At 46.4% G+C, this 21,348-nt stretch overlaps 1 protein-coding gene and 1 non-coding gene across 4 annotated transcripts in view; one reads left to right on the forward strand and one right to left on the reverse strand.

Annotated features, from left to right (window-relative positions):
• Nucleotides 1–5,830: 5,830 nt before the first annotated feature.
• Nucleotides 5,831–21,348, reverse strand: part of ANXA13 (annexin A13) — a 55,590-nt gene continuing 40,072 nt past the window's right edge. For all 3 annotated transcript variants that reach the window (XM_043483906.1, XM_043483908.1, XM_043483907.1), the window contains 5 exons: nucleotides 20,536–20,604; nucleotides 20,023–20,124; nucleotides 15,374–15,449; nucleotides 10,693–10,805; nucleotides 5,831–6,423 (listed from right to left, as the gene is read on the reverse strand). In XM_043483906.1, coding sequence (XP_043339841.1) covers nucleotides 6,304–6,423; nucleotides 10,693–10,805; nucleotides 15,374–15,449; nucleotides 20,023–20,124; nucleotides 20,536–20,604 — 480 coding nt within the window. In that variant the 3' untranslated portion in view covers nucleotides 5,831–6,303. The remainder of the gene's footprint in view (nucleotides 6,424–10,692; nucleotides 10,806–15,373; nucleotides 15,450–20,022; nucleotides 20,125–20,535; nucleotides 20,605–21,348) is intronic.
• On the forward strand, nucleotides 7,854–7,960 carry LOC122451577. Its single transcript, XR_006272471.1, has one exon. It is a non-coding gene; the product is annotated as a U6 spliceosomal RNA (small nuclear RNA).

Consider the following 21,348-nt stretch of genomic DNA (forward strand, 5'->3'; position numbering starts at 1 on the left):
TGGAGTAGCCAACATGGTCAAAAAAGAGTCTGAAATGCAGTACTTGGATACAATCTCAAAAATGACAGAATGATCTCTGTTTGTTTCCAAGGCAAACCATTCAAACCATTCAACCAAGGCACTCCATTCAACCATTCAATACCATTCAATATATTATGTAAACCTGCAATTAAACTGGGGCTTCCCTGGTGGCTCAGTGGTAAAGAATTCGCCTACCAATGCAGGAGACATGGGTTCAATCCATGGTCCAAGAAGATCTCCTGGAGAAGGAAACAGCAACCTACTCCAGTATTCTTGCCTGGGAAACCCCACGGATGGAGGAGCCTGACAGTGCTACAGTCTATAGACTTGCAAAGAGTTAGACACCACTTAGTGGCTGAGCAACAACAAAAATTATGTTGATAACAAGTGTAATAGATACTCAGAATTTATTACTTTCTAATTATTTACTACATTTTACTTGCATTCGTGCTCTTGAAGTCATTTGCATTTATTGTATCTGTATAATGGAAAGACTATATGGGTGTGCACTCTTCTGTATCCTATGTTCAGTGACATTAGTAACTTGAAATTGGCTATGGTGGAGTATTTACACCACAGAAATCAGCAAAGGCTAGAGATCAGCTATGCTTCCCCCAAGAGGGTTAACTATTAAACATTTACCAACACACCAGAGCCCTTCAATGTGATCCACTGGGATCTGGTGTTTCTAGAAACTCTGTGACATGGTCACATGGTTCTAAGTCACTTGTGGGAAGGGACACCAAATCTTCTAAGAGAAACTTAACACTGAGAAGAGGAAGGGTGGGATGTTCTGGGACTGTGCTTGGGTGATATCACCCCCACTCTGCCTTGATCTCAGTCATACTGGGAACCCAGATGAGTCTACCTCTTAACCACAGAGCTGTGGATAGGAGGTGGAACCTCAGAGTTTGAACGTGGGGCTCTCTCACGGGAAAGACACTTGGAAACAAACCCAGACACCTTACCGTGTCCTGAGGATCCTGTTCCTGCCTTGCTGACCACCCCTCACTCTGCCCTCACTCACAGAGCATCAGCCACACTGGCCACCAAGGCTTTCCAGATCACCCCTGCTCTTTCCCATGTTGTCCCAAGTTGCCTTCGTCTGTCCTGGTTGCTGAATCTCCTCCACCTGAGATGGTTATTGTTGTTCAGTTGCTCAGTCATGTCCAACTCTTTATGATCCCATGGACTGCAGCACACCAAGCTTCCCTGTCCTTCACTATCTCCCAGAGTTTGCTCAAGCTCATGTCCATTGAGTCGGTGATGCCATTGATCCATCTCATCCTCTGTCACCCCTTTCTCCTCCTGCACTCAGTCTTTCCCAGCATCAGGGTTTTCTTTTCCAATGAGTTGGCTCTTCGCAGCAGGTGGCCAAATTATTGGAGCTTGAGCTTCAGCATCAGTCCTTCCAATGAATATTAAAGGTTGATTTACTTTAGGATCGACTGGTTTGATCTCCTTACAGTCCAAGGGACTCTCAAGAGTCATCTCCAACACCACATGATATTGAAAAACATCAATATGGGTGATTCTCTGTTATTCCTTAGGTCTTAATGTTCAATGCTCCCTCCTCTGAGAAGTAGGTCCCAGCTGCTACATTTAAAATGGTTCCTTTCTCTGTTCCTCAGATGCAACCATCACTTCATTCGTTTAATTGTTGGTATCATAATCTGTGATTATTTTCTCTTTTGGTTTGTTTACTTGGGCTCTCTGGTGGCTCAGATAGCAAAGAATCTGTCTGCAATGTGGGAGGCCTGGGTTTGATCCCTGGGTCAGGAAGATCCCCTGGAGAAGGGAATGGCAACCCGCTCCAGTATTCTTGCTTGGAGAATTCCATGGGCAGAGAAGCCTAGTGGGTTACAGTCCATGGGGTCACAAACACTAGGACCTGACTGAGCGACTAACACTTTCACTTTGTTTTCTTGGTAAATGTGTGTCTCTCCCTGGACAGGAAGCTCTCTGAGGGCAGAACCAGGTGTGATTGACTCACCTTTGCATCCTCACAGCCCAACACTGCACCTGGCTAGTGGGAGGTTGTCTGTTCCTGCTCGGGTTGCGTGATTAGAATAGGAAAGAGTCAGTTGCCCTCCAGCCCCTTTCCTTTGATAATCCTGAGTCCGGAAGAGGGAAGAGCCAAAATAAAGAAGAGAAAAATGACAAAAGGTGGTCTGCCTTGAGGCTGAGTCAGGCCCCAGAGGTCTGGTTATGTGGAGCCGCCTGTGCAGCAGATGGCAGTCTGTGGGTGTTGATGGAGGCGGGTAGTTTGCTCATTTGATGTGATTAAGGCTCATGCAGGGTCCCAGCAGCCTGAGCTGGCTCTGGTCTCCTGAGAGGAGAGAGATGGGAGGCTGGAGGAAGGTAAGAAGGCAAGTGGCCATTGCCACTCAGAATGGCTCATGGAAAGGACTCCCTGCTCTGGGCCCCTCTCTCAGGGAAGATACCCTGTCTTCCCCTAGCTGTAGTTCTCCTGTGGGGTGAGGGGTGCATGGGGCTGAGGAGACACACTGGCCTGAAGCTTGAAGCCCCTTCTCTAGAGCTTGTCTTTGTTGGGCCCCTGAGATGGCTTCCAGGCAGGCACCAACCTCTCCCCAAGGTTCACAGCAGGGGTGTGGATGGCACTTGGGTGTGTGGACTGCGTCGTTCCCACAGAAAGGGAACATCGAGGAGGTGGGCTGGGACCCACAAAAGCTGAGAGTGGGCCTGCATGAGGGGCTCCGGAGCCCCTGGGAGGAGCGGCCGGGGGCTGGAGCCTGCGTGGTGGGCTGTGGGACTCTCTTGGCTCCTCAGTGGGAACCTCAGCTCCTGCCCAGCTTCCCACAGGCAAGCGTCCCAAAGTCTGCGTCACCAACCAGCCGTGGCCAGGTGAGTCTCTGCGGGTGAACCTGTCAGGGCCTGGAAGGGACTTGCCCGGGGAAATGGGTGGTGAGTTACCCCATGCACCCATGGGACCTGTTCTTCCTGCAGCCCCAGAGGAGGGATTCGCACCCACTCCCCACCTCCTCAAACCCCCTGGGTGGCAAGAACTAGGGTGTCCCCAGTGAGCGGCCCCAGAGGAAGGGAGTGGGGTGGGGGCACGGGGAGGGGACACGGCAGGGTTGCCTGTCCTTGCTTCCTTCTACCTTTGTCCTCTCCTTCTTCCCTCCCCACTGGCTGCCCGCCCTTCGAGAGCAGAGCGGGGGCTTGGGGAGCGGGGAGGGGGAACTTGGACAGGGCGGGGGTGTAGCAAGGGAAAAGGAGGGAATTCCTGACCAGAGGACTGGAGGCTGGGGCACTCAGGGGACAGGCTGGATGGGCGTTCTCTCTGAGGCAGCCCCCAGGTCAGGCACAACAAGCTGGCTTCTGCCTGTGAGTGTGAGCGGTGAGCACCATCAGGGAGGTGCCTTGTGCCTTTTGCAGCAAGCTTTGGGGGAAACCCCGTGTGGACGTGAGCTCGTGTGGCAAAGGGCTCAGACATCAGGATCAGAAGGACTTGGGTTTGAATTCTGGCCCTGATTCATTCTTCTTATGTGTGACCTTTTTTATAATCGCAATGTCTTTTATTTTTTTTAATGCCATACAGTATATATAATTATACATATATTTATAAATTCACATGTAAATTTATAAATATAAATTTATATAATGTAAATACATATAAATTTTTAAATAAGTGTATGATATAAATTTTATAAACATAAAATTTGTATATATAGACATTTATGTATGTAATATATTTATATAATATATATTTCTATTTGTATATATATTTAATTTTATAAGCAGCTCATACAGCTCAGTATTAGGAAAACAAGCAACCCAATCAAAAAGTGGGCAGAAGACCTAAACAGACATTTGTCCAAAGAAGACATACAGATTGCCAATAAATAACTGAAAAGATGCTATGGGTGACTTTGAACAAATGACTTTGCTTCTCCATCTTCCTCAGCCTGCTTCCTTCCCTGTGAAATACCTTTCCTCTCTTCTTCACATCAATCATGTCCTTCAACACTCTTTGAGGATGGCTGTTTTCAGTAGTTTTTCATAGATCTCTTTGTAGCCCTTTTTTCTGTCCTTACTATTAGCTCAGATCCCAAGAACTGGTTGTTTTTGTTTCTGTTTTTTTCAAAAAGCAAAGGCCAGCTTTGTCAACAAGTAAATATGAGCAAGCTTTGTCACCGAGCCATGTTACCTGTTAGAGCTCATAGTGACAGCCGTGACTGGTAGGTAGATACACGGGTACGTTGAGGATGGGGATGTTAATGTAAGTTCTTCATTGTTGATCACCCTTTTACAACCACTGGAAAGATACGGCTCAGTATGTTTGGGCTATATACTCTGTGGTGATTACACCACCAAAGTGATTTCCCAGGCCCAAGTCTGATCGTGTTCTCAGTCACTCAAACATTCCCAGTGACCACCATTGCCCAGAGGGCCAAGCCTACACTTGGGAAGCAGAGCCACCGCTAATGTGGCCCAAACATACACCTCGGCAGCTTCACTGCCTGCCTCCCCAACCCTCTCCTTCTTTTGCCCACATGCAAGCCCCAGAGGAACGGATTCACCTCCTCCTGAAAGCATCATGCGCCATCATGTTTCCAAGCCTCTACACACATCATTCTTTGTTTTTCTGGAGAATTTCTATGCATTCAAACCCCAGCACGACTGCATGTCCGTTCCCCCAGGCGGAGCTCTGGTTCTCTTCTTGCTCATGGGTAGAGAGTTTTACATGCCCCTATTAATGTACTTAGGGCTTCCCTGGTGGCTCAGTGATACAGAATCTGTATGCAATGCAGGAGACGTGGGTTTGATCCCCGGGTTAGGAAGATCCCCTAGAGAAGGAAATGGCAACCCATTCCATATTCTTGCCTAGGGAATCGCATGGACAGAGAGCCTGGCAGGCTACAGTCCATGGGGTCGCAGAGTCAGACATGACTGAATGACTAAACCGTCACCACCATTAATGTACTTACAGGGTCTGGTGAATATTGAGGCTTCTGTCAACACCAGTGACCTGGGAATGAAATGCCCAAGGTGTGGCTAGCATTCTGTTTATCTTTGTATCCCCAGAACCCAGCAACAGTGATTGGCAAGCACTAGGAACTTAAGCAGGTAAATGAATATAGACCCATTTTCATGTGCTTTGTGTTATTTTCCCAAGAAAAGCGATTACTAGTGTGGATTCTGGACTCAACCACCTCTGAATGCAAATCTCAGTTCTGTCACTTGTGAATGAATTTAGCCAGGTTGTTGAATGTCTCAGCTGCTTCAGCTAATAAATGGGTAACAATATTAACCTTAAAGGGATGTTGGGAAGATTAAATATGAAAGTAAGCTACTTAGCAGTGCCAGGCACAAATAACCATCCAATGAAGGATGACTGTAATAATTAGACCAAAGTGCCCATGTTCTCATGACAGACCCCTTTATGTGGAGCTGCACGTGGCTATGAGACAACCATCTTGGAACAGAGATGCTAATGGTACAGAATTAATCCATTTAAGAGTCAGACCATTAACCTTGATCCTGATGGCGCTGTGCCCAGCCTGATTGCATTTGAAGATCAGAGAGAAGACTCAAGTGGGTCAGTTGTCTAGAGGAGCAAGAAAAACCATTTAAACCAGGTAGCAGATCAGTGAATTATACCCTTCATTACATTTCGTATTGACAAGTCCATTGTTTCCTTGCTGTTGGCCTTCATGTCTGTCCTTGGTGATTATCCATAAACGTAACTGTTTGCATTTTCCAAATATGTTTGAATTTCACAAGTCATATATTTCTCAGACAAAAGCCAAAATGAAATCAACCCAGTCTTTGAAAAAGCAGCTGATGAAGGCATAATCCACACCTTTAATTAACATTGAGGATTGAAACTGAGTACACAGAGGGAAAATGAATGAATTGCTTAATTTTGTCTTTCTTCTACTTCACCTAGTCTCTCTTTACCCAAAACATCCATGCCCCTGTATGACATATTTTTCTAAAGGTTTTATTACGAATGCATAGTTTTTTCATCAACTGCAGATTTTATTTGTGCTTAGAAAGCATTCAGTTATTACCCTCAAGGAAAGTTAAGAGACTGCCCAGGTACTCACTAAGCCAGCATTCAAGGTGATCAATTCAAGCGTCTTGAGGTTGCTGCCCTTAACTTAAGCAGCTTGGCCTGGCCACTTGGCTCAAGCTGCCAAGGAAATAAACCAGAACCCTTGAGGGTGTTTCATGCTGGAGCTGTATTTGCAAATCTGGTTTGGGAGAGGTTTTCAACAAAGGTTCCTTCCTCTGCTCCTGCTGCACTGGGGTGGTTCAGTGCAAGAGGGCGACCAGAAGCTTCTGGAAGTCCCCAGAGGTGTCTGAGCGAACCATGTCAGAGAGAGACTTCTGGTACTTCTCTTGGAATCTAGCTTTTATCCCCTGAAGGTCCACCTGTAAGAGAGATGATAGCCAATGGGATGTTTATAGTGCTTTCACCACAAACACAGGCAGCCACTGTTCTGAGTACATTACTCTCACTTGCTCATTTATGCCTCAGAGCAGCCCTTGGAGTTGGAGTTATTATTCTTCCTATTTTGTAGCTGAGAAAAAGAAAGCTGAGTTCAGCTCCCCAAAGGTGGCAGAGGTGTCTGTGTGTCTGTGTGTATGTTCTAGTACAGCTTGGTTTATGGACACTAAAACTTGAATTTCATATGAATTTATGTGTTACAAAAATATTATTTTTCCTTTGAGGTTTTTATACAGTTACTTTAAAATAATCATGTTCTGATAATAGAGCTGTATAAAAATGAATGGTGAGCCTGATTAAACTTGCAGGCCACACTCTGCTGACTCTTAGTATAAAGTTAAGAAAATTGTCAACACAGTTTGAAATGAAGTCTTTTTTTTTTTTTTCTCTTATGCCCTGATCAGCAAGGATATTAGTGCCAAACAACAAAATTCAAATCATCATCAATTTGTAGGACTTAATTTTGAATCTACAATTGACCCTTGACAATACAGGAATTAGGAACACTGACTCCCAGGCAGTCTAGAATCTGTGTGTTGCTATTTCTGCCTCAAAAATGAAAGAATTGGTCAATGACTCATACAAGGGCGGGAAACTGAAACAGTTTGAATAGAATCAGGCCTCAAACCTTAGTTCTTCTGATGCTACATATTGTGATCTCTGAGGGAACACAAGGGCCTCCCTGGTGGCGCGGTGGTAAAGGATCAGCCTGCCAATGCAGGAGACCTGGGTTCCATCCTTGAGTTGGGAAGGCTCCCTGGAGAAGGAAATGGCAAGCTACTCCAGTATTCTTGCCTGGGAAATCCCCTGGACAGAGGAGCCTGGCGGGCTACAGGCCATGGTGTCACAAAAGAATTAGACAACACTTAGTTACAAAATAACAAGGAAATACAAACTTTTCCTCACACGTAGTTAATTTAAAGATCCGTAAAATGAGAACACAGGTACTATTATTTATTGAAAAAAATCTGCATATGGGGGCACTCACACCGTTCAAATCTGTGTTGTTCAAGGATCAATTGAAAAACTTGAGAAGGTACCAACTAGGTGCTGGAGGTGGAGAAAGGACTTAAGAAACACGAATAAAAAGGAGATAATAGTTGTGCCATGGAAGATATAATTTCAGATAGAACACAGGGAGTCTCATAAAAGAAGCACAGAGCTCTCTTTAACCAGGAATTTTTTGGGGTTTTGTTTGCAATTTTGTTTGTTATCATTATTGTTTTTAAATTAGACTATATCTTGCTTTCTAGTGTTTGTTCAGTCGCTCAGTCATGTCGACTCTTTGTGACTCCATAGACTGTAGCCCACCAGGCTCCTCTGTCCATGGAATTCTGCAGGCAAGAATATTGGAGTGCTCGCTTCGGCAGCACGTATACTAAAATTGGAACGATACAGAGAAGATTAGCATGGCCCCTGCGCAAGGATGACACGCAAATTCGTGAATCGTTCCATATTTTGTTCATCGCAGCACTGTTTATAATAGCCAGGACATGGAAGCAACCTAGATGCCCATCAGCAGATGAATGGATAAGGAAGCTGTGGTACATATACACCATGGAATATTACTCAGCCGTTAAAAAGAATTCATTTGAACCAGTTCTAATGAGATGGATGAAACTGGAGCCCATTATACAGAGTGAAGTAAGCCAGAAAGATAAAGAACATTACAGCATACTAACACATATATATGGAATTTAGAAAGATGGTAACGACAACCCTATATGCAAAACAGAAAAAGAGACACAGATGTACAGAACAGACTTTTGAACTCTGTGGGAGAAGGTGAGGGTGGGATGTTTCGAAAGAACAGCATGTATATTATCTATGGTGAAACAGGTCACCAGCCCAGGTGGGATGCATGAGACAAGTGCTCGGGCCTGGTGCACTGGGAAGACCCAGAGGAATCGGGTGGAGAGGGAGGTGGGAGGGGGGATCGGGATGGGGAATACGTGTAAATCTATTGCTGATTCATGTCAATGTATGACAAAATCCACTGAAAAAATAAATTAAAAAAAAAAAAAGAATATTGGAGTGGGCTGCCATTTTGCTCCTCCAGGGGGTTCTCCCGACCCGGGGATCAAACCCACATCTCTTGCATCTCCTACATTGGCAGGCAGATTGTTTACCATAAGCGCCACCTGGGAAGGGCTTTCTAGAGAGAGCCACAAACCATTGCTCAGGTTTCTGGTTCTTTTTTTCTCCTACCCCGATTAGAGGGCCCAATAGGAGACAGAAAGGTGAGCAGGAGAGGGTAGGAGAGTGAGGAATTGTTGGAAGTGGATGGTGTGCAAGAGATCAGCTGGTGGCCCATGTCCCCTGCTCCCTTGGCTGGCAGGCTGCTTGGCTGGGGGAGAGGGGTGAGTGCAGGGACGGGATGGGGCTCTCCTGGGCCCCGTTCTAGTATCAGGCAGCTTTGGGGGACTAGGGGATCTGGTCAATATAACTGTTTGGGCCCGAAGCATTCAGAGGGAATGGTCCCCATGTGGAGATGACCCAGGGCCTGTGGTCAGCCCTGAGCTAGGATAGAGCATGTTGGAATAAACACTCCATGCATGCTGGAGTGAACATGGTACCCTGAGGATCACTTGGAGAGCTCCAACCCCTGGGGTCTTTGGCATCCTCACTGGCCTTTGTCACCAACCTGCTCCTAGGAGTGTCCCAGGATCTCCAGAGACTCTGACTGGGCTTGAGATACCAAGAGACAGAGAGACAGAGAAGGCAGAGACCTAGAGAGATTAGGGAAAGAGAGAGATTCAGAGCAGCCAAAACAAAGTGAAGAGGGCGGCAGAGAGACTGGGGGAGGGAGCGAGGAGGAGGAAAGGACAGGGGCTTTAGGAGAGAAAAGGAAATATGAATCAATCGTGGAGGAGGAGAGAGGGAGGAGAAATTCCAGGAATAGAAATAAAAACGAAAGAACGGTCGTGTTGCTAAGTTATGTTTCAAAACAGTGTCAGATGTTAAGTATTATTTGTCAGAAATATGGGGACCAGAATTTGGGTTGGTATCTCTTCCCCCTCATTTAACACGTTTTTGAGGGAAGATGTCAGTGGTTTTCAAGTTCCACTTCACTCTCCAAGGTCTCTCTGCTGTGGATGAAACGCCACTTCCCCTCTCCTCGGTAATTCCTCCTCTCTGAGGCCCTGTATTCCGAATCTGAGTCTTGACAGTTGCTTCCAAACTTTTTTGGCTATTCCTCTCCCTGGGCCTTTGTTATGCTCAGGTAGTCTCAGAGCGGGGTGATAATGCTCCCAAAAGGGGCAAAATTGGTTCTTAGAGGCTGAAAAAAATCTGAATCTTTTAATGTAAATGTAACTATGTATATACATAAGGAACCTAAACAGATATACAGTGTATGCCATGTTAACATTTCTTGGAGGGGAATAAGGATTAGGAAAAAATGAGGTCTAAAAAGGCTCCCTCGTGCGGGGATCACTAATTTTAAAAAGAGTTGGAAACCTTGTCTTGTACTGACGTGGTTTTTGTGCAGAATTGTGCTTCGGGGGTGTGTTTAAGGAAATAAAGGCCTAACTCAGGAGTCTGGAAAGGACTTGCAAAGTCTCTGCTGCTGGGTGACCAGTCTGTTGCCAAGTGAAAGTGTTAGTTGCTCAGTCGTGTCCAACCTTTTGCAACCCCTGGCCTGTAGCCCACCAGACTCCTCTGTCCATGGAATTCTCCAGGCAAGAATACTGGAGTGGGTAGGAATTGCCTTCTCCAGGGGATCTTCCTGTCCCAGAGATTGAACCAGGGTCTCCCACGTGGCAGACAGATTGTTTACCGTCTGAGCCACCAGGGAAGCCCTTAAAAATGAGCTTCACTACCCAGACCAGCCCCTCCACCCCAAGCTCTCTGGAGGCACCGATGGCAGAAATAGAAGCTGCCGACTTCCCTGGGGGTCCAGTGGTCAAGACTCTGCACTTCCACTGCAGGTGGCGTGGGTTTGATCCCTGGTCCAGAAACTAAGATCTCACATGCCCCACAGTGCAGGAAAACAAAGACAAAAAAAGAAAAGACATAGAAGCCGCTCTCGTTATTGTATTTTTATAAAAAGAAACCGACTGGAGCCCAGCACAATGTCCTCCACAAAGTCTGGGGAAGCAAGGGCCATCTCTGTAGATAGACCCTTAATAAAAATGACCTGTTGATGACATCCGTGGTGGCAAAACAAGAAGGTGGAGCCAAATGCGTCTTACCTCAGCCCGGGTCACAATGATGTCAATGAGGGTCTTCTCATCGGTGCCCGCACCCTTCATGGACTTGTACAGACGGTCAGCAAAGTAGCCCTGGAGGTCCCGGGCACTCCTCACTGCACAGGACAGAGGGAAAGAGAGCATGAGGCAGTCATGTTTTGTTCAAGAACAGAGAGACGCTGGGGAGGAGCAGAGCTGACTGCCCTTGGAGCGGATGGAATCATGACCTTTGAAAGGCGCAGACTTCACACTGTTGGTAAAGGATCTGGAAGATTCCCCCACAGTCAGGGCACCCGACTCTTCGACCAAGTCCCCTTCAGACACATAAGAACCTCTCCTATTCCCTGAAGACCCTGGGGAGGAGGAGGAGCGTTGTGGGCACCCTCAGGCTCTCCCTGCAATTTTCACAATTCTCACCAGCAGAAATGCCTTCTCATCTTTAAGAGAAATCTCTGATGCCAGAGTCAGGTCTAGAGGGGAAACACAGTGGTTGTTTAGTCTCTAAGTCATGTCCGACTCTTGTGATTCCATGGACTATAGCCTGCCAGGCTCCTCTGTCCATGGGATTTTCCAGGCAAGAATACCAGAGAGGGTTGCCATTCCCTTCTCCAGGGGATCTTCCTGACCCAGGGATCAAACTCAGGTCTCCTGCATTGCAGGTGGATTCTTTACCGACTGAGCCACCAGGGAAGCCCGCGATGGGGAACACAGACTGGCCGGCAACCTCTCCACAATAAAACTTGATAATCTTGAAGACTGATTCAGTTGCACTGTGATCCTCTGACCTGCCGTGCTAGGCAAACTTCCTTCCCTTCGTTTTTCATCACTGGGTTTTAGGTGTGAGCTTCATCTCTGAATCTTTTCTGAAATCCCCACACCCTTCATCGTGTGTGGTCTGGAATGTGGGCTTGATGAAATATTTAGTCCTGTCTACACAGCATCTTCCTGTGACGCTGCTAATTGCTCTTTTCGAGCCCTGCCCCAGTCAGAAATGAATGAAGTATGATCTAGTCCACAAATGAACAAAGTATGGTCTCTATTCACCCATCAGGGAATGGGGTGTACCTCTGCTCCTAGGGATAAATCTTGGTTTGTCCCCCCTCCTCCAAGGTTCATAGGAGTCTAACACTTTGGGGGAATGAACTCTTTTCTGTTTATGTTGTTGATGTTTTGCCTTGAACAATGAACATTTTTGATGTTCAGTTCAGTCGCTTGGTTGCGTCCAACTCTGCGACCCCATGAATCGCAGCACGCCAGGCCTCCCTGTCCATCACCAACTCCCGAGTCTACCCAAACTCATGTCCATCGACTCGGTGATGCCATCCAGCCATCTCATCCTCTGTCGTCCCCTTCTCCTCCTGCCCCCAATCCCTCCCAGCGTCAGGGTCTTTTCCAATGAGTCAACTCTTCGCATGAGGTGGCCAAAGTATTGGAGTTTCAGCTTCAGCATCAGTCCTTCCAATGAACACCCAGGACTGATCTCCTTTAGGATGGACTGGTTGGATCTCCTTGCAGTTCAAGGGACTCTCAAGAGTCTTCTCCAACACCACAGTTCAAAAGCATCAATTTTTGATGTTAGGGATAAGTAATAAGTAATAAATGCAGCATAAGTGTGGAATGCGCATCCTTACCATGTCCTGTAATGAGAACTCTTGTTTTCTAGGTAATTGACAATGGGATTGATGCTTATAAGCCAGAGGGAGGAACAGAACTAGGAAAGCAGAGTCTAGCTTGGGGGTCTGTTTCCTTATTTTTTAGGTCATGTGGTGGCCACCAGAGTGTCAGTGGAGAAGCCCAGACCCAGGCGTCTGAATCCACAAGCTGCTGAATTGGTGGTGGTTTTGGGGGTGAACCTGGCAATTTGAGGAGCAGTGTATCTGAGACTCACTGTGGCATCCCCCTCCCAGGCATTCTGAGCTGGTGACCTCACAAGATTTTCCTGAGGACCCTCTGCCATGCATTTGTATTAATTGATGTTGAAATAATCATCTGCCTGATGTCAGTGTGTTCTGAGCCTACACTAGTGGTGACTTCTCCCTTGGATTCCTTCTTCCTGATACTTTGGGGAGAAAATTCCCAACTTTGCTGCTGTGTACAGGTTATGCCTGGTGAACGAGCCCTGCTGTTCACAGCTTCAGGAATGCCCCAAAAGTTTGGATGAGGCTAGCTTGGGAGGATTTCCCAGACGGCTCAGTGGTAAAGAACCCGCCTGCAAAGCAGGAGTCACAGGAGGTGCGGGTTCGATCCCTACATCGGGAAGATTCCTCGGAGGAGTACATGGCAACCCACTCTAGTATTCTTGCCTAGAGAATCCCATAGACAGAGGAGCCTGGTGGGTTGCAGTCCACAGGGTCACGCAGAGTCAGACACGACTAAAGCAATTTAGCATGCATGCTCACACAGCTCAGGAGGATATGGGAATAAAACTGTTTGTGGCTGTGGGTGCAGGGCAGCCAGATGCCCTGCTGTGTCCCCTGCTCCTCTGGGCATGCAGAGCAGGGATTCTCAAACTCCAGGGAAAGTAAGACAACCACACGGGGAGCTTGTAAAGGTGTGGCTTTGGGCTGAATTCCTGAAAGTTCTAAGTGGGTGACCTGGACTGGGACTCTGAAAACTGCATTTTCACGTCTCCTTCCCCCAGGTGGTTCTGATGCAGGGTGTCATCAGACCCCACTTTGAGAACAGCTGTTCCAGAGACTGTGAGCAGTGGGAAACATTTGGTCTCATAAACACCTCCTCCTCAATTTTAACTTCACACTGGCATCTTTACAAGTTAGGCAGGAGCAGGGTGGGGAAGTGTCTAGAGAATTTAGTTATGGAATCATGTTCCACTCTCTTCGTGGTTCATTTTCAAGGTCTTTTCTGATCTCTTTTTTATTTGCTGCCAGGGGAGTCCACCTAACTACTGCATTTCACAGTCCCCCAGCTGTCGGATGGGCCCTTTCCTTCCTCTCTACCTGCTTCGCTCTAATTGCTCTTATCTGTGAGCATTTGTGCTTATGCATGTGTGCCCAGTTGTGTCTGACTCTTTGCAATCCTATCTGTAGTCTGCCAGGCTTCTCTGTCCATGGGGATTTTCCAGGCAAGAATACTGGAAGGGGTTGCCATTTCCTTCTCCAGGGGAATCTTCCTGACTCAGGGATCAAACTCGCATCTCTTGTGTCTCCTGCTTTGCAGGTGGATTCTTTACCTGCTAAGCCATCAGAGAAGCCCATTTTTATCTTTACTATAGTTCAGGCCATTGATTTGTGTGTATTTGTCATAACTTGATGCTTCTTAAGAAGAGGAACTGGACATATTTCCCTCTGATTTCCATGCCTGGCACAACCCCTGGCCCAGGCAGATGCTAAGTAAATGTTACAAACTTGAATGGTTTTATTACCAGTAATACTTAGTATCAATAAAGATTGATATAAAACTTCTGACTGAATTCTGGTGTTTTCCTAATTCTTTACAACTGCAAGTACAGAAAGGATTTGGAGCCTTGTAGCTGGGCCATGAGTAGATCTCTCTGTTTACTTGAGACACTCATCCTTAAAATCCTAAGGGCAGTCATCTGTGTGTATCCATAGTGGGACAGGAGCAACATTAAGGATGCTCAGGCCTCTGTATTGGATCACAACAGCAGAGCTGCTAGTTTGAATTCAAAATGTTGATGGATTGAAAAAATAATCAATTGCTGACATTGCTCCCAAAGGTCCCATAAAAAAAAAAAAAGGAAAACAAAAGAGTTTGGCAGCAAGAGGACATTTTTTAGCTTCCAGAGGCTGCTTTTTTGGTTCTTCCTCTTCTTCTGGGAATATTCTCTCCATTTCTTGTGCCATTTGGGATGCTGCCCTGGCCTCCGCGCCACTGGAGTGTGGACAATGGACAATGCCTTCCTTCCAGGACTTGCAGACATGAGAAAGGAGCCTGCCAGTCACAGCCCAGTACCCATCTCTCTGCTATTTCCTGCCTTACGGGCAACGCCTGGAGAGAAGGGCCTGGCGTTTGCTTGGCATGGCCATGATCTGGTCTCCTCCCCCTTGCTTTCTAAACAGACCTCATTCATTCCAATGCTGAAGGGAAACAAATGGAAAAGGTCACCCTCGAGCCATCAGGCACCTGCGAAAACTTGTTCACGGATCAGAACCTGAGTGTTTTCTAGTGTGTGTCCTGTGAGCCCATGTGGCCCTGAGACTAGACAGTGGTCCCAGGCTGTTGATGGTTGTTGCTGGGGACCCACAGTCCCAGTGGGACCGTAGTGGATGCTGTGGTGTGCCCCAAAGCTTCTGTCTTCAGGACCCTGGCACTCAGGCAGTGTTACATGCTGGCTGCTCACAGCTGAGCAGCTTCTCAGGAGGGAGGGAGTGACTGGGTCGTACGCATTACGAGTCAAAGCAGGTAGGTGGCTTCCCCGAGGCTGCACGTGCCCTGTGGGTGCAGCCAGGCAGCTGCTCGGTGTGGGGTGTGAAGGCCTGGGACCCTTGCCTCCACTTCAGACATCCTGACTTCAGGGCTTCCTGGGGACCAGAGAAGTTCCAGTTGCAGCTGCATCACACCCATTCTCTCCCTTCTCAAGGCTGCTTAGATATGCTGTGGTTCCCAGACTATTACCTGAAGTCTTCCTGAACGCAAACCTCTGTCTCTGAGTCTGGTTCCAGGGAGCCTTACCGAAGTCAGGGGCTCTCCTGGCTTTACTTACCGAGTGTTAAGTAGGCCTTCTGCAGGTCTCCTGATGTTTCTGCCTCAATGGCCTCTTCGATGTCTTTGCCGATGAGCTGGATAGAGAAAGTCTTGCTGTTAGTCCAGCTTTTGCTCTTGGCTGTGGTGCACTGGAGGCTTGTTCCTCCATGAAAAGACTCACCCAGATTTGGTCATGCAATGACCAAGGAAACTTTGAAACTCCCACCTGGCCTCATTCCTTGCAGGGCTGGGGGTGGTACTCCCCCACCATTCAAGTGGGGACTCTCATGGCCGAGGGAGATTTGACCCCTAATGGACGTGACCCCAGGCAGGACCACTCCCTCAGCCTCAGTTTCCTCCTCCGTAAGAATCAGGGAGTGGAAGAACAATAAATAAATACCGAAACAACATTCTTTGTGTTTCTATAGTACGTGAGTTTCCTATGTGTTTATAAAAACTCTTTCCATTTCCAGTTTTTCAGGAGGCTGTGGTTATAATCATATCCTCTGTTGTAAACTGAGACCGGGAGCTCAGGCGGCTACAGTCTGGGCGACATAGGTAGAGGCTGTGAAGTTCGCGGCAAGGACTTGGTTTAATGTTTCTGATACGATAGGGCTACGTGGGCTAGGAGCAGGGTGGGGGACATGTAGGGGGGCTGACCATGTCAAATGCCAATTTCCTTCCCTCTGGGGAGACTGCGAATGATCTTATATTCACTCCCAGCTCGCCTATCATTCTGCTAGCATTACATGTTAGGTTTCCTTCCAAATATTTATAGAAGCTGAAGTTTAGAGTAAATTGTGACCACACTTAGCACAAGTACTGCCTGGTCCAAGCTCAGGGCAGGCATGTAAAGAGAAAGGAGAACCTTCAGGTTTGGGAAATGCAGTTAAGCATTAGAAATACTGAAACTTCTTTCCTAGAAATTATCTTTTGAGGATATGACACAACTGTGAGTCTATAAATAACTGGGGCCTTTGAGGACACACCAGCAGAGCTTATTCTGAAAATCCTGGTAAACAACATATTCTTTGTGGTGGGAGCACGATGGATGCAGGGGAGGAGGGTCTGAATTTAATGAACCCGTCGCTTGATCGCCTCATCATAGTTGGCCCATCTAGAGGTCTGGTGTGGAGTGGACCTAGATAAGATGGGAGTTGGGTTGAGGGGCTTTCAGTCCTGTCCCTTTCTTAGCTGTCCTCAGTTGTTTAGGGGTTGGATGCGGGAGCTAGTATTTCAGAAGAAACCGCTCTCACTTTCCCATGAACAGCGTTCTTGTTCTGTTGAAGGAGGTTGTGTTACAAAAGGAGATTGTATTCACACAGGTCTGTGTTTACTTAAAAAAAAAAAAAAATCCTCACACTAAACCACTTTCTGTTTTTATTGTTAATACTGGGCCAAAACAGTGTTTTTAAATTTTCTACAGCATCTCAGTCTACACAACAGATAAAAGCAGGAAAGCAGAGCTGTTCTAGGGAGGTGGGGGAGGGGTTCCTGACCCCAGCCCTAGACGCCAGGTTCCCATTCTCTAAGTCTCATCGCTGCCCATCTCCAGGGGGCGCTATTTATGAGCTACAAGGAGATGGCATTGTCCTTTCTTCTCTGCCTGTCTCTTGACCCTATCCCCTCCTGATAGCTCCCAAAGCACCTCCAGAGGCTCCACTGAACACAAATGGAAAACAATCCACTGGCCCAAGGTACTAGGACTCTCCTTTGCAAATGGCATGCTTCCCACTGGAACACTTAATTCTTAGGGGGCTCTTTGGACAAAACCCGGTTTTGTGATCTCAGTACAAAAACACATTGCCAGGGTGGATTCCAGACAAGCCTCAGAGGCTTCTAGTTTACCAGGTAGCATTGTCTGTGGAGAGATTATTAGAAGAATAGGGGAGATATTTTTTTCTTTTAAAACCGGTGCCCCTGATTGACCACATGCCCGCAGCAGAATCATAGGCACTCTGGTTTTAATTATAAAAGTTAAAGGGCTAAAAGCTCTGGAATGGGCTTAGAAAAACTTTGGAAAGGGAGGGGAGAAGTGATGCGGGGTGCGGTGGGAAGGAAGTGACCTGGGGCTGAGGGTATGTGTACCTACACTTTACACTGAGCCCTGTTTGGCCACGTCGTAACTCTATAAGCCTCTCGTGTTTGGTAGACTTGTGAAGAGCAATAACTTTTCACGATGCAGCACAGTTGGGAAGCTTTGTTGTTTGGGCTGGGATTTCTGACAGCGTCAGCAGTTAAGATTCAAGTTTAGAGGACAAATCAAGGGCAAAGTTTTTGTGCCAAAAATTAAAATTCAACTCTATGCCAGCACAACCTATGTCACATAATAGACTTCAATGATCTGACTCTAGCATATTAGTGCTTTTAGCCAGAGACCATGAGAAAATTTATGGAGCCAAATTCCCAAGATCATGGTCATGGTGAACCCTCAAAATCAGTGATAAAGATGAAGAAGAATGATGTTCCAGCAAGGTTTTTTGGAATAGGCAAATAGGTATTAATAGCATTTTAAAGCTGGTTTCATGTAAAGAATCCTCAGATCAGTAGATTGTCTTCTTTTCCATCTGAGTTTCAGCTGGTTTTTGATGCTATTGGTTCACACAGGGAGATTCCTACTAACTGCTAATGTTAGCTGAGCACCTACTGCATGCCAAGCACTAAATGCTTTAAATCTGTTATTCATTTAATCCTTACTGACTCTGTGAAGCAGGTACATTATTATCCCTATTTTACAGATGGGGAAATTGAGGCACAGAACCCTTAGTAATTTGTCCAGGGTCATACAGCTAGTAGCCTAGAGCAGACTTCTTAAACTTTAACATGCTTCAGGATCTAGAAGATTTATTAAAACACAGATTGTAGGACCCCAACCTCAGGGAATCTGATTCAGTTGATCCAGGGTGGGGATTAAGAATTCTTGTTTTAAGTATGTTCTCAAGTGATACTGATTCAGCTGATTCAGGATTAACTTTAAGAACAATTGGCTTAGGGAGTATCCTTAGATCGTCAGTAACTCATGTGTACACACACGTGCACACACACATGTATGTGTGTTTCTATAGTGATGCCCAATGACAACCACCCCAAGAACCTCCATCCATGGCCCCTGTCTAATGGGAAGAGGCTCTAGGTCATGGAGAAGGCTTCCAGCTCAGGCTACTTAGCTCCAGGCCCAAAGGCCAGGGGAGTTCAGGGTGAGCTGCCTTTGATCAGGACTCTGGGCACGATTTGAAAGCAGAGGGCCCTAAAGGCTTATATACAGTAATGATAAAATTCCAAAGCTTTCTTGTCTTTTCATCTGCTGGCAACACGTCGGAAACGCTATTCTGAGTGAGGAGCGGCCAGCTCTAGCCGAGGTAGGAGCTCAGGCTGGGGAATCTTGGAGCTCTCATCCACTTTCTGCTACTGACTTACTGTGTGGTCCTGATAAGTTACAGATGGCTCCTTACTCATAAAAGATTTCCCTTGTCCAGCAGTTGTGGGTAACAATGGCTGTTGAGCCTACATTCGAGTTACAGTATTGTTGTGAAATTGAAATGAGACACAGGGCACAGATGTGCTTTGAATAGTTAAAAACACTCCACAAATAAAAAATACTAGACCCCAAAATATCTGATATTCCACAAAAGCCTTCTTGGAATTAAAGACTGATTTTCAGGGAGGGACTAACTACTAAGTGCCTTGAAATAGCTAACTCACCTTGTTGGCTTAAAATGATCATCAGATTAAAAAATAATTGTATAAGAGCAATTTGTACACATCTTTTCAGGAACGTATCTCTGAGGTATTATTGTATCTGTCTCAGGCACTGTCTAGCCAATTGTCAATTGGAATAAAAATAAGGGCAAACATTTGTATGCTTACTACAAGCCAGATACTGTCCTGAGCCTTTTATATTCATCTTATTTAACTCTTAAAATAATCCCATGAGGTTGGAAAGATGATGTTCAGGGTCTCTTTTCATAAATGAGGATGGAGACGTCTGTTCACTTGTTACAGTAAAACCAGGATTTGAACCTGGGTCCTCTGACTCTAGGGCTTTGCTCCTAAACTTGACCTGCTGTCCTAGCCTCTGCTGCAAAGTGGGGTTTCCCAGCCTCAGCACTGCACTGGGGCCAAATGGGTGCCTGTTGTGGGGAGCTGTCCTGTTCATTGTGAGATGTTTAACAGCATCCCTGGTCTTGACCCTCTAGATGCCAATAGCACTGCTCCCCCCAACACACCTGGTTATGACATATTTCCAGACATGATCAAATAATTCCTTGTGTGCACGCGCGTGTGTGTGTGCTCAGTCATGTCCAACTCTCTGTGACCCTAGGACTGTAGTCCACCAGGCTTCTCTGTCCATGGGATTTGCTAGGCAAGAATATTGGAGTGTGTTGCTATGCCCTCCTCCAGGGAATCTTCCCAACCCAGGGATCAAACCTGAGTCTCTTGCATCTCCCGCATTGGCAGGCAGATTCTTTACCACTGCGCCACCTGGGAAGCCCCAAATATCCCTTAGGGTTTGCAAAATTATCTGTGGTTGAGAACTACTGTTATAAAAGACACCCCCCGCCCCTGCTCCCACCGCTCAGTTCCGTATCCCAGATCTTGGCTTCTTTTAAAAATAACTTGAGACTCTGTTACTGTGTGAACTCCTTGCCTTAGTGCTGAATCACTTACAGTTTGGTAGGCTTGAAAGGTGGCTCGTAACTGCTTGTGGCTTCTCTTGGCCAGGAGTTCATTGAAGGCAAGCTCCTCAGTGCCCCAGCGGCCTTCCCCTGCCTAGAGGACCGAGTGCAAACATTTTGAAAACAACTTTTGCAAAAAGACCAAATATACACAGCTGTGACCAGGCCTCACTCACAGGAAACAATAAAACATACACTGAAGAGAAGTCATATTGATTGACCTAATGCTTTCAATTTCTAACCCACAAGTATACCTCACCTATCTATTTATATTATTTATACATCCCCTTACTCCAAAATGGATCTGAGGTGGTTAACCCCAGAGTAAAAGATTAGAATAAGCAATTCTTTTAGGTTCACGAAGACAGTATAGATGAAAAATACTTTCAAGATCTTAGTTATTTCCCAAGTAATTCCAATTCACATAAAAGAAAGACATAATTGTTGAAAATCGTGTTAAATGAAAGAAAACCATTTGCAGAGACTGGCACGCCCGCACACTTACGTCATACAGCTCTTTGGCATCCTGCCCAGCTAGGTCTTTGTCCACATTGTCTCCCTCATCACGATTAGCCTCGAAAAATCAACACATTGTTATTAACTTGAGTTCCTGCTTGACCACAGAAAACAAAAAAGGGAAAGTCTTCGAGAAGGGGTGATTTCAGAGCGGTGGCCTGAAAATTAGACCCAGCCTGGCAAAGTGGCAGCACTGCTCTTTGCTGCCATCTTTTGGGCACAACTGATAAACAGAGTAGCTTCTGTGACAGCACATTTTTCCTTTTTTTTTTTTTTTGTAGAAACCAGGGTCACTCACAAACCCGTCTGACCTCTAAGAAACCTCATGATGTCCCCCTAGAATGAGTCTTCTGGGAAGCTATCCGTCTTCCTTCCAAAATATCAAGTTGCATTTCTCAGGGTCCCCGTTCTGAAGAACCCGGATGTTGGTCATGGAAGGTCTTGGAGGTCTCACGTAAGCCCTTAGTGGCAGGTGGAATTCTAAGGTGACCCCGATGGCCCACTCTCTTGTCTAATCCCCTCCCTTTGAGTGTGGGCAAGACCTGTAAACATGGTGAGGTATCACCCCTGAGATGGTGTTATGTTTATGTGGCACCAGGGATGTTTGCAGATGTAATTAAGGTCCCTAATCAGTTGTCCTGGGTAGGTCTGAGCCAATCAGGTGAGCTCTGAGAGGTCAGAGATGGAAGAAGTCAGAGAGATGAGCTCACACTGGTCTGGAAGAAACCATATAGCCATGCTCTGAACTCTCTCTGGGGCCACGTAACAAGGGACTGTGTAGCCTCTAGGAACTGAGGGTCTT

Source organism: Cervus canadensis, chromosome 12, assembly GCF_019320065.1.
Source record: "Cervus canadensis isolate Bull #8, Minnesota chromosome 12, ASM1932006v1, whole genome shotgun sequence".
In the NCBI taxonomy this organism is placed as follows: domain Eukaryota; kingdom Metazoa; phylum Chordata; class Mammalia; order Artiodactyla; family Cervidae; genus Cervus; species Cervus canadensis.